At 40.8% G+C, this 13,360-nt stretch overlaps 1 protein-coding gene across 1 annotated transcript in view; it reads right to left on the minus strand.

Annotated features, from left to right (window-relative positions):
• Positions 1-13,360, minus strand: part of RTF1 (Rtf1, Paf1/RNA polymerase II complex component, homolog (S. cerevisiae)) — a 30,125-nt gene that overhangs the window by 3,464 nt on the left and 13,301 nt on the right. The window contains exons 4-14 of the mRNA XM_010016807.1: positions 10,988-11,102; positions 9,241-9,352; positions 8,278-8,413; positions 7,509-7,686; positions 6,560-6,642; positions 4,569-4,656; positions 4,377-4,484; positions 3,731-3,808; positions 2,449-2,570; positions 2,022-2,079; positions 1,372-1,449 (exon numbers count right to left, since the gene is read on the minus strand). Coding sequence (XP_010015109.1) covers positions 1,372-1,449; positions 2,022-2,079; positions 2,449-2,570; positions 3,731-3,808; positions 4,377-4,484; positions 4,569-4,656; positions 6,560-6,642; positions 7,509-7,686; positions 8,278-8,413; positions 9,241-9,352; positions 10,988-11,102 — 1,156 coding nt within the window. The remainder of the gene's footprint in view (positions 1-1,371; positions 1,450-2,021; positions 2,080-2,448; positions 2,571-3,730; positions 3,809-4,376; positions 4,485-4,568; positions 4,657-6,559; positions 6,643-7,508; positions 7,687-8,277; positions 8,414-9,240; positions 9,353-10,987; positions 11,103-13,360) is intronic.

Raw genomic sequence — 13,360 nt, forward strand, 5'->3', positions numbered from 1 at the left:
ATATGGTTTGCTCCCATGACCACTCTTAACACCATCACTAAATGTATTTGCTTTCAGCTTACAGTTCTGGCTACTAGAGAGAGGAAATCTTCAGAAGACTATTTTCTTTCCATAACAGTTGCCTGCTCGTAAAGCTACTCAGTTGATTCTTTTCTAATAAAGAATTGTTTCAGAAATGATTATTTAATTCAAGCCCTGCAATAAGTTGCCTTTTCCATTCCCTTGCCAGTTTGTGGAGATCGATGAGAACCAATCTGACCAGTTCTTCCTTAAGTATTGGTATCAGAACCATATACTATTGCAGAACAAGCCTCAACAAAGTCGGATTACTTAGAAGTAGGAGCTGACCACCTTGCTATCCTGTCCTCAACATAAAAAGGACATGGAGCTGCTGGAGCAAGTCCAGAGGAGGGCCACAAGGATGATCAGGGGCTGGAGCACCTCCCGTATGAAGACAGGCTGAGAAAGTTGGGGCTGTTCAGCCCGGAGAAGAGAAGCTGCGTGAAGACCTCATAGCAGCCTTCCAGTATCTGAAGGGGGACTACAAGGATGCTGGGGAGGGACTCTTCATTAGGGACTGTAGTGGTAGGGCAACGGGTAATGGCTTTAAACTTAAACAGGGGAAGTTTAGATTAGACATAAGGAAGAAGTTCTTTACAGTGAGGGTGCTGAGGCACTGGAATAGGTTGCCCAAGGAAGTTGTGAATGCTCCAACCCTGGCGGTGTTCAAGGCCAGATTGGACAGCGCCTTGAGCAACATAGTTTAGTGTGTGGTGTCCCTGTTCGTGGCAGGGGGGTTGGAAATAGATGATCTTAAGGTCCTTTCCAACCCAAACCGTTCTATGATTCTATGATTTATATAGCTAGAAACTGCAGTAGAAGGTTTTGCAACAGTATTATGGAGGAAGTTTGTGTTGAACTACTTTATCCATCACAGGCCCAAAATGTCTTTTATCCTCTTATTTCACAGATCTTTCAGGAAAGTTTCAACTAACTAGAAGTGAAACTCACACCTAAAGCAAGTTGTCTCCCCAGAGCCAGCTAAATCTGAGTAATTCTACATATAAGAACTCACTAGACAAAAGTCTAAGCCGCAGTTGCTTCCCCGTGTACATATCCACGTCACTCATGTCCTTCTCGCTTTACATTAAAAAAACAGTACTTCTTCCTTCTTTTGGGATAGTGAAACCAGGATCTCACTCAACTGTATCGCATCCTGGCATCTGGAGGTATGCATTAATCTGTTGTATGCATTAATAGCATACGACACCGTTGAGAATGAATACAAACATTTTCCTTCCTGCTCTTTGCATTACACTGGTTTCTGTTTCTCTGCAAATTGCCTCAATTGCACTTAAGTATTGCACTCACGTTAGACACTATTGTGGGCTTGCATTGTCGCCTAGTAAAGGGGTCCATTTGTTGGTTTTTCATGCTGTGACTCTCAGCCTGAAGAAGAAAAAGCACATGGTTTTGCAGTTAGCTACTTGTACCCATATAAATCCTCCCACAGAACACTGTCCACGCAAGCACTCATCAGCTACATAGAATATCAAGATCAGAGGAAAACCAGCAACAGCATTAGACTGGAAATATTTTGACACACTCATTGTCCTATGCTTCACAGGGCAAAACTGTCCTTGTTGAATATACCATACAAAATAGGTGCACAACTCTCAGGATAGTTAAGGCTTAACCATTTCTTAAACTAGCTTATTTTTTCCTTAATAGAAGTGTCATTGCAGAGAACTGAATATTTCCTTTACTATTTTATTCTCTGAAGTCTCTCTCCTTTCTGATTTCTTTCCCAACAAAATGCTCTAAGTCACTATTAGAGTCAGTAATCTGCTGATAATTGAGTTGATCAAAAGGAGAAAGCAATCTGCTTTAAAAATATGTCATTTGCCTGTATGAAAGATTTTATAGATCATTAAAAAAATTAGTAACTTCACCATGCAATTATCCCCCTTTGCATCATTTCATTTCTACTTGTACAGAAGCATTAATTCAGCACTATTTACCACAAGAGCCTTCTCAGACTCAACGATATTCCACTCTCTATTTCTCTGGTTGATGTAACTGCAGAAAGGAAAGAAAAGGAGGGTGGGGGAAAGAAAAAGAAAGCGACTGTCATTAATCAATCCCTACACAACAAAACGCCTGACAGCACTCTTGCAGCTTCATCCTGATCATAAATTCCTCTTATTGCAACAAAACTGCTATGAGGGGTATGTGGAAGAGGGTTTACATTTTTAACAGCTTTAACTGAATGGCAGATACAAGGAAGTGAAGATAGGCAAACTAATAGAGCCATCATGATACACACTACATGAATATATTGTACAGGAAAGAAGAGACAAAACCTGACCATTAATTCACTACTGCATTAGTTTCTCTGTGTATTTTGATATAATTTAAGAAAGAGAATTCCCAATATCTGCTTCTTACCTGATTGCTGAGATGTTTTTTGTTCGTTGACGATCCAGGGCCTCTGCTCTCTCTTCAAGTTCATTAAGCTGATCTTGAATCTGTTTGGCCTTATCTTGGTCCCCCAAGTCCTCAGCCATAGCCTTCAACCAAATAGTAACTCGTTAGGCACTACTCCCTACCACATAGCTAGTCAGAGAAACAAGGGATAGACCCATGAATCAGGCAGTTCACCCTATTCCAGCTGCAAATGCTCTACCCCACATGGTAAGAATAAAACAGAGCTAAACTCTCCTTACAGCTCAAGGCAAAACAGGATCTCTTACTCTGAAATACTCTGAAAACCTTGGAAGTCTCTTAAAGGAAGGAAGGCATAGGAACAGTAGTCCTAGTTAGATGCAAGTCAGTTAGATGATTTAAGTTACAGGTTTGATTAAAATTTAACATCACTATTTACCAGCTGAGGAAAAGAAGGATTATTTCTGCAACTGTCAGTTGCCACTTCTTTCAGGGAGTTGGAGAGTCCCCTAGCTTGTTATGCCACCTGGTGACAACAAGCAGCAACTGCACCCTTCTGCAATGGAAAACTAACAATTGACATATTCGTGCACAGTAAAATGATCACCAAACAATACAGTTAAACCAGAGAATGCAAAACTAAAGATTAAAACAAACTCTTTGTTTTTACTGTATGTTAAGCACGAATGTCTTGAAATGGACTGCATAAATGAAACCAAAATATGTTATGTCTATCTTTAGAGATACTGAAGACTGCTTGTTTTCTTGACTTCTGGCTTTGGCTTCTCAGCACTGTTAGGTCTATTTGTAACACGAGGTCTCACAGTTCAGTACAAGTAAATCTTCTGTCAATGTACTCTTTCAATATAAATCACTATCTATAAAGTGACAATTCAGTCACCCCTGAGTAAAAGACAATTTAACATGACTTTTTTTCCCCCCTATTCTAAAAAGTACAGGAAATGAACTCTCAAATGGGGTACTCTGGAGGAAAAAGAATAAAAAGGAAAAGGTTTCTAAAGCAGGTTAAGACCTTCTTGTTTAAAGGACACAAAAAGAGACAGCTATAATTGTTGGCAATTGCCTTTAGGAAAAAAAAAAATGCAACAGCTTTAACTGGGTTCTAAGTGTTCTGAACCCAGCAATAAACTTTGAGATCCACCTTTTAGCTGCAGAGTTAAAGTCAAGCTTACTGCTGACTACTGCCAAAATCCAGGTGAGCTCTTCATGAGTTCTTCAAAATCAAAGACTGCATTAAGCTTGCAGGCATCATCCCATCTCTCACCTTCTCCTTTAAAAGCTGAGTTTTCTTCATTGCATAATTGGGAGGTGCTTTTCTGAACCTTTCCTTCTCTTTCACAATCTGTAAGATGCAGAGGAAACAAGAAGATGCAAATATGAAATGTCTCTTTCAATACTCGGACGCTAGAAGCAATAGATCAGTATCACCTCAGAAATGTACTTACTGCCACAGAATTTTTACTCATGCTCTCTCTCTACTGCATTTTTAAATTTGTGACTTGGTAATGAGTTACAGCCCCATTCCCCCCACTTACAGCCTACAAAAATCTGATGCTCATTGCATTTGGTCAGTATTAGGCAAGTATTAAACTGCAGAAACATAAATGCATGTTAGCTGTCAGCTTTCCAGAACCTGAGAACTAAGTTGCCATAGTCAGGTTAGGAGTTCAGAGCTCTGCAACAAAAGTCCAACAGGAGGTAACAGGGCACAAAGGATAAAGCAAAACAGGAGTGAGCACCAAACAACAGCTGGATCACCCCAAGCTACTCTATCCAGTTATGCAACTTCATTTTGAGCCTTTTATCTTCTTCTCAGGGAGCAAACACCACGATCATTTTGCTTTGTAACAGCTAATGAGTTCCTATCACCTTTAAGCATTGTCACAGCCTCACTACAACACACTGTTTACCTCCTCAATGTCCTGGTCATTAAACTTGTAGTTGAGAGCTTCTTTGATGGACACTTCCTTCTTGTTTATCTCATCTAGTGTGGGTAGCTGCATCCCAGCAGAGAACATCTAAACACAAGAGACAAAGAGGTTACTTTCCAACAAGTATTCTTGGCAGAAGGCTAAGAAGCAACTAAAGTCTGGCAAACTTACCGCTTCTTTCCACTTCATAAACTCACTTTCAGTAAATTCCTGATTTGAGACAAACTCCAAACGAAACACACGTGAATCGCTGCCATGCCTGCAACAATAAAGTATAACAACATCCCTTTCTGACGGTGCAGAGCTGTGATCTTGGACCTGCAGGTGTAAACTGATTCAAGAAGCCCAAACCCAAATGCTTAAGGCTACTCTTGTGGCTCAGATGCTATCTATTCCTGACTTCACTCAGGTCAGGAGCATAGATCAGCTATTTGTATTAATTCAAAGGAATACTAAACAGTGAGTCTGCAGGAAAGTTGCTGAGTTGTGGCAGTAAAACCCTGAGGAGGAAACAAACAGACCTCTCTCACCTAAACCTTATATTTGGTGGTCCATGGCATGATCTTCAGAAACACAAAGCTCCTTCATGTTTGGACCAGCAGAAGTAACCTTTAAGCAGAACTGAATTACACAATGCTGGAGTTAACCCGTATCTACTTTTTCACTTGTTGGCCAGGCAAAAGCTAGAAATCACTAAACATTTTCTGTGAAGCACTACCTTTGGCACTATCACCTAAACTACTACACTGCTACTGGCAATACTAAAACTGGTTGCCATCGTGTAAATTTCACTGAAAGTATGGAGCTCTCTCCCGAGGTAGCCTAAGAAGTTATTGAATGTCACCATACTACATTTAGACAAGACAGTTTTTCTACTCCACATTTGCACTCATGTGCATTCTCCACATGTGTTCCTGTTTCTCCCCAATGGTTAATGTCTTTTTGTCTGATCTCATCAGGATATTTTATGCTGTATGATTCTATAAGGGTGTGAAAGGCTGAACTGAAATCAGACTCCACTGTCCATTGTCTCAAAGATTGGTACAAGAAGCTGAGATGGGACTCCACACCATCCACTGCCTGAGATGGGTGAGAGGAGCTGAAATGGGACTTCGCCATCCATTGTCTGAGAGATGGGCGTGAAGAGCTGAAATGTGACTCCACTGCCCATTGCCTGAGAGGTGGGTGGGAGGAGCTGAGATAAGACTCCTCCGTCCATTATCTCAAGGATTGCTGACAGACATGTGCAGTTGAAGAGCTGGCTACAAGACCAGTGAAACTGGATGCACGTGATCCACCAGGAATGTGCAGTGCATGACATTAAGAACAGAGGTACTCCCCTCAACACACAATAAAAGGGGAAAAAGTTAATCGCCGTGGTCATCACCCACCTCTGATGACAGCTACAGACCCTTGTGGTCACCCACCACCAATGACAACTACTGACCCTGGATGACACTCACCACTGAAGATGACGATCGCGGACCCTCGGGACGCCGCTGGATCCATGGTGGTGACTGTCTCTCTGCACTCTGAATACTTGCTCAATTCTATCCTTTCCCCCAGTGTGTCCTATCACTATCTTTTTTATAATAATCATCTTTATTATATCTTTTTATAATAAACCAACTGATCGATTGAGGTGCTTGACCTCACTTCTGTCTTAATTTCATTCTGGGGATCATGAACGAAATACTCCCAATAGTGGGTTTTATCCAGTTGGACCTTGACAAAGGGCCATAACAACAACCAAGAAATCCAATGCCACCTTCAACTTCTTCCCTCCAAAGTACATTTTACGTTGTAACACATATACCAGACCCAATTATGAATGCCTTTAAATGATAACTATTTCTCACATCTGATAACAGCGGCAGAGAAAAAGATATGAGTGCTGTGAAGCTCAAGAGGTGCACACTGCTCAGGTGTCAACACAAACACAAGTCCCTGCATGAGATTTTTCTTTCTTTCTCATCATTTCCATCATGCCCAAGGGTCAAAACAAACCAACCATCCAACCAAACCCCAGTATTCTAGCAGTAAGTGTTGTGGCATGGTCCAGTCTGCTTTTTAGCTCCCATCTCCAAACCACACACAGAACATTATTTGCTATGGAGAGGACACTGATTCATGAACTGGTAAGGATTACTCTGGTATCTTACCTCAACTGTAGTCCTTTGTTTGTCCGGGTACCACCAAGCTGGTAAACCTTTGCAGTCTCTACCACACCAGTTATTTCAGCAACCTGTATCACAGAGTAAAATAAGCAAGAGCGGGTTTAGTGTATTCTGGAATATATCTGGCATATTCAAGCATTTTCACTAGAGATCAAAAGCCTTAATCTAACTAAGAATTCTAACTAGAGCAAAGAAAGCAAGATTCTTTAGTGTGTATTATCAGGTACTGAATTAGTTGCTTTATGCATCACCTTGGAGTTGCCAAATTGCACCATCTGAATGCTTGATGCAGTTTTTCATCTCTCAGTTCTGCCTTCCTGACCACGTGGTGTCCACTTTTCTACTTTTTCTATTTCCTTTTCAATTAACACAGGTTTGGGTTAGCATACGTCTCAAATGAAACACACCACTGCTGCTCACATACTAAACACAGCCCCTCTAGGGACTTCTTATAATACAATTTTAATTATTGCACCCTATGATTGTGCATTACAGCAGTGAAACAGAAAATCAAAACTGTGTTCTCAATCACCCTCGCTTCTGAGGCACTGATGTAGTAGAAACACTTTGTAAAAATAAGAACTGAAACCACACAGTATCTTGGGAACATTCCCAGAAATAAGGCGCGAATGTTACTCATCCTTACTTGGTCAAAGCAGAGTCCTGAACTCTAGTTTGCAATACAAATGATGAGACAAGACAGCAAGAACCACAGCTGGAAGAACAGGCTTTGCCAGTGCTCCTTCTCTCCCACTAGATCTCTCTTCAACAACCTGTTCTCCTCCACTTCTTTAACAGCAATTAAATTTTCTGATTCTAAGCAATCTTTTTATATTAATTACTCAAACAATCACAGGTACCTGAGAAGTGCAAAGCTGCAAATATTATATTACAGCCCTATAAAAAGAACTAAACCCCTTGGAAGTAAACTCACCCGATATACAGGTTTGCTGTTGTGATTTCCAATGCCAATTCGGACAAAGCAGCCAGTGACTGTCTTGGCAAAGAAGGGCATATGACACCAGCGCTCCAGCTTGTGTCGCGACAACCGCACTCGGTTCAGTTCTTCAGGCAAGGACACTGGCTGGGACTTAGGAGGAATTTCTTCTTTCCTGATTTGGGAAAGGTGAGAAGGAATAAAGAAAAGAAAGTAGAGGCATAATCACAAATAAAGGGGTCCTAAGCAAGGTGCATCATGAGTGCTAACTATTCAAATTGCTAGTCAAAGGAAGGATTTATCATACACTACTTGACTGTAGGTGTGTGAATTTAGCATTCATAAGAAAGGCTTATTGTAAAGTCCCAGACTTGTTCTCTCTGATACCACAAAGCAGACCAACACACCAAGGCAGTTTAATGCTTTCAGATAAGCCTGCACACAACTCTACCCTGCTAATATGCCAGGGTTCTGCAGCTGCTCAGCTGTAGGACTAAGCACATCTGTAAACAACAGTGTAAATGGGGCTCAAGGTAACAGCAGGGAACTGCAGTTGCAAGCCCATCCAGGGTAAATCAGTCCCATGCACCATCATATAGAAGCCAAGCTCAAATCTGAGCAATAAAAGTATGCCTAGAAGCAAAACCACTTTAGAGACACTGAACTGCCCCAAAACAATCCTCTAAAACAGCATGTGTCTACATGAAGTGGATCTTTTTATGAATACACACTTACAAGTAACTATAGTGTAATGTTTACTACTTACTCTTCCTCTTCATCAGAGGATGACGATCTGGATGAGCGATCACTTTTCTCACTAGACTTATCATCCTCCTCCTCCTCTTCATCATCAGAGTATACTTCACTAGTTTTTAATGGCTGTTTTTTTGCAAGCAATTCAGCTGAGGGAAGGAGACAGAGAACAAGGAAAAGCAAGCTGTAAATTTTTTATGAAAGCTTCCTCTTAGAGCTGAAACCTTATTGTTGTTTTTAAGAAAGAAAAAAAGGGGCAGGTAGCTGCTTGTTTTATGCAGGATCAAAGTGCCACATGTTCAAATCCACTAGTAAACTAAGCATTCCATTGTAGATGTTCAAAGAGAGAATCAAAGTATTTAAAAGCATCTTAAATCTCAGTTGTACTTATCTTCAGTCTCCCAACTTGACCACACGTAGCGATACAAGATAGGCATAACAACTGGATATACAAGATAAAACGATTATGATCAGACAACTCATTGTTACTTTGCAAGGAAAAAAAAAATCTCATGTTTGGAGAGGACCACAGTAATACCCAGGAGAGTAACAAAAAAGGTTGTATCAAAAGTCTGGCAAGACTGACAAGATGATGTGTCAGTGAAGAAACAAGCAAATGTAGACAAGGTAGCACAAGTACAATAAATATGGTTTGGATGGTTAAAGATTAAATAATAGAATCTAAGCAACCAATTCAAATCCATGAAATAAACATTACAAAGTGCCATTCAATGGACTGCAATGAAGTTTGCTGTTTTCAGACCATTCCAAGGAGGGGTGAAGGAGAGGAATACAGCAGCAGTGATGCCAAACAATACCCAAGGTGATCATGTTGGGCAAGAGATCAAGGGAAAAACAGACACAGAATTCACTAACTCCAAGGTGTAGGACTGTTTCATTAGAGACAGGAACTAGCACTTTCAGAAAGTCATAATAATGCCTCAAAAACTGTAGCAACAGCAACATGCTTTCATACCTGTTCTGTTCTTCCTTTTCTCTCTTTCTGCCTTTAGCTCCTCCATTGCCTGAGATTTCTTGTCTAGCTTCTCATCCCGCTTCGACCGCCGCTCTTTGTTATGTGACATGACCTAAAAACAAGCACAGAAGATCCCTCAACACCAAGTGCAATCCCCAAATTGAAATGCATTAGAACAAAGATTGTTTGCACACTTTGAAAGCTTTTCAAATAGAAACTAACAAACTCCATTTTAAAATGGTTTTTTAACAAATTCATTTTTAGAGGCCACAGAAAGTGAAATCAGTCTGAACTGGGTTTCTTTTTTCTACTTCATATCAAAAATAATGAACATATGTACACTTGAACATTTCTGCCACCAAGTTTTATTCTCAAAACTCCTCCTTAAAGTTAAAAAAGGATTAGAGAAATAAAATGGAAGTAATTCTGCAAATAAGAAGTAATTGAAGTTATTCTGCAATTAAGAATTAATGAGGAAAACCTGCGTGAATATTTTTCCATTTGCTTCTCCTGCAAGGCCAAATCAAGACACTAGTTCTCATTCAGTTGCAAAGAAAAAAGTTATGTTAAAAATTATTTAAAGCAGAAATAAAGTTGTGTGTAAATTCTGCAATATGGATCCAAATCTTAAATGCTGTAAGTCTTCTAATATTTTCCATTTCTAACAAGTCTATCTGGAACACTAGGTAGCACTGAAAGCAGCTTTTATGACAAGCATAAGAGACAGTCATTTGGCGTAAGTCAAAGAAACTTCTAGAAGGCACTGTAAAAGAACTCTGCTAAGATTCTTTTACATATGCATATATGTATACACATCTATACATTATGTATTACATAATTGACTATATAGCTGTATACACACATGTATATATACAGTGTTGAGGAGGTAGAGAGATGAGAAGCCCATGTGCCTAATGGAAAACTCATTTCACCTAATTTTATGTTAAGTGTTAAACATCTATTTCACTAGAAAATAACATGGAGTGAATTGCCAGCTGGAGATGCCCTCCTCTGTTGCACAAAGACAGAGGCAACAAGTGCAAACAACCAACTAGTTCTTAAATGGCTAAAGTCAGATGAAACCAATCCCATTCTGGGAGCCTATCTGCCCAGACTCTATAAATAGTTAAGGTCATGGTCTTAACCATTTGAAACCACAGCCAATTCAGCCAGTTGAAACTACAGTTCTGTTACAGAGGCCTCACCCCCACAGCTGGTATTATCCTCTTTCTACAGGAGGTAGATAAACTATAGAACTATCTCTGCTCCTCCTAGCACTCAAGCTTTTTCTTGACACCCCTACTAGTCAAAAATAAGCAGTCTTTCAATTGTATGTGCATGCAAAATAATTAAGACAACAGCTCATCATTTTCTGGCCTGCTCTCTCAAGAAAGACTGGATGTAATGTTTCAGACTGAATGACAGCTTTGGCTAAAAGAACTGCAAAAGGTTACTCTCCCATTCTCGTACGGGAGGTCTATCACGCCAACTCTAGATACAAGCTGCAACTTTGCATTTTTCATTAAAAGGAGTTAACAGTGCACCCCTCAGCAGGCCAAAGACGTTAATTTCTTTAGATGAGCTGGAAAGGCTAAAGATAGCTGGAGCATATAAATGAACTAAATTTTGACCTGCTTACCACACTGCTTGACATTAAGGGGAAACATTAGGGGCAGAGAGAAGCAGCATCCTATCTCCTACTGCCAAGGGAAAAAAGTTTGTTACTAAGGACAGTTTTGTTTCCTACCTGGGATTCCTGGATCTGTGTGAGTTTTTTCTTCTCCTGCTCTTCCTCTTGCTTTTTCTTTTTCTCTTTCTTTTCTTTCTTTTTTGCCGTTTTTAGTTTCTTCTTGATTTCAAACCTAGTGGCAGATATTGAAACAAGAAGAATGTATGATAGAATGGTCTCTCCCTGAGTGGGCAAAGTACCACTCAGATGCTATCACAGCTTAAGTTGTTAGCAGGCTGTAAGGAACGCTTCCATTGCTTGCCCCAGATGGATAACCCTTTAACACTATTCTGCCCCCTATTCCCATCCCCTTCCTTCCCCAAGAAAAATAAGATGAAGAAAAGCTGAGGATAGAAAAGTGCAACAACAGACAGCCAACCTTCAGGGCTGACGAAATCACATAGCAATGGCTACTCCCCAGAAATGTGTCCTTACTCCATCTTTGCCAGTGTAGTGACCAAGGCATGCTGCCTCCAGCTCTGAAAACAATTGGCTATTTTGTATCATTTGTACCTCCACAGCTAAAAATGTGGGTGTTTAAAGCCACTATCAGGCTAACTTTTTCAATGCTTGAACTCCAGCTTTCTACTGGTACTGGTTTGTGTAAGAATGACTGCAAAAAAGTCACAGTGAGTCCTCCTTCAGTAGCTACATTCCAGTGAGACTCAGGCAGTTTCTGCAGTCCAATTTAGGCACTTCCATTTCTACCTTCATGAAATATGTCACCCTGAAATCTTATTTTCAGCCACTGTATTCAGAAGAGTAGTGATTTCACTAGAATTGTCCTGTGACTGACACTCCACTGCACCATGGACTGGCCACTGCTTTAGTGGAGTGTGCATACGGACAAACACAAGAAGAAAGATTACTTAACTTCCAATAAGTGAAATTCAAAATGTGTTATCCACATGCATATTACACAGTCCATTCTTCTTCAGTCCTTTATACCTGGATTTTGCAGACAAGAAACTGAAATGCCAGATGAACTCATTGCCCTTTATGCCTTTAACATGAAGCATAATACACAAGGCACAGGCACTGTATCACACGCAGCGCTGCTGCAATCCAAATGAACTCATAGTACAATGTACATACAAAAAGCTAGACAGCATTTTGAAAGATTCAGCTTACCATAGAGTTAAATATCTACCACCCCCCTCCTTAGTTCTACCTGCCAACCCCTTTACATAGAACAGGATAAACTCGTTTAAATCAGCAATTCAAGCTTAGATTGCTGAGCTTGTTTGTATCAAGTATTCTCCAGAGTTCATTCTAAAAGAAAGACATTGAGTTACCATGGAATAGTGAATGAAATGAAAAAACATGGTGTCCTTCCACCTGATCTAAATCCAGTCTTTCACTCATTCTGATCTTCTTGAGGATAGCAGCAGACTAGAGAAGCCATTGAAAGCTGTATTAAAACCATAGACAGGCAGGGCTCTAACTAACCATGGCTTCGACAAATGGACAGTCTGACGGTAGCCTGTATTGACAAGATTTACTCAGATGTCTGTCCTCTAGAGAAATTTCTCAGCAAGTGAGGAAAGAGAGAAGTCACTGAAGAGAGAAGAAACTGGAGAAAACTTGCCCTACACGTGCCGAATCTTTTATTTTAGACACATGGAAATAAAACACTTTTACTACAAGGAAACTGCAACACCTCCAAGTCCTCCTCAGGGCTGCTCTCAATTCAATCTCCACCTGTAGTTGTGCCTGGGATTGCCCTGGCCCACATGCAGGACCTTGTACTTTGTCTTATTGAACTTCATGAGGTTCACATGGGCCCACCTCTCAAGCGTGTCAAGGTCCCTCTGGATGGCATCCCTTCCCTCCAGTGTCAACCACACCCCACAGCTTAGTGTCATCAGCAAACCTGCTGAGGGTGCACTCAGTCCCACTGTCCATGTCGCCAACAAAGATGTTGAACAGCACTGGTCCCAGTACTGACCCCTGAGGAACATCACTCATCAGTGGACATCGAGCCATTGACTGCAACTCTTTCAGTGTGACCATCCAGCCAATCCCTTATCCAAGTGGTCCATCCATCAAATCCATGCCTCTCCAATTTAGAGATAAGGTTTTTGCGTGGGAGAGTGTCAAATGCTTTATACAGGTCCAGGCAGATGATGTCAGTTGCTCTTCCCCAGCAATGTTGTGGTCACCATCACAGAAGGCCATCAAATTTGCCAGGCACCATTTGCCCATAGCAAAACTATGCTGGCTGTCACAGAGCAACCCCTTACTGTTCAGGTGCCTTAGCATAGTTTCCAGGAGGATTCGCTCCATGATCTTGCCAGGCACTGCGGGGATACTAACTGGTCCGTAGTTCCCTGGGTCTTCCTTTTTTCCCTTTTTAAAAATGCAGTAATATGGCTGGGACAGTAACTTTCT

This window comes from Nestor notabilis, unplaced genomic scaffold, assembly GCF_000696875.1.
Source record: "Nestor notabilis isolate BGI_N333 unplaced genomic scaffold, ASM69687v1 scaffold7386, whole genome shotgun sequence".
NCBI classification, from domain to species: domain Eukaryota; kingdom Metazoa; phylum Chordata; class Aves; order Psittaciformes; family Psittacidae; genus Nestor; species Nestor notabilis.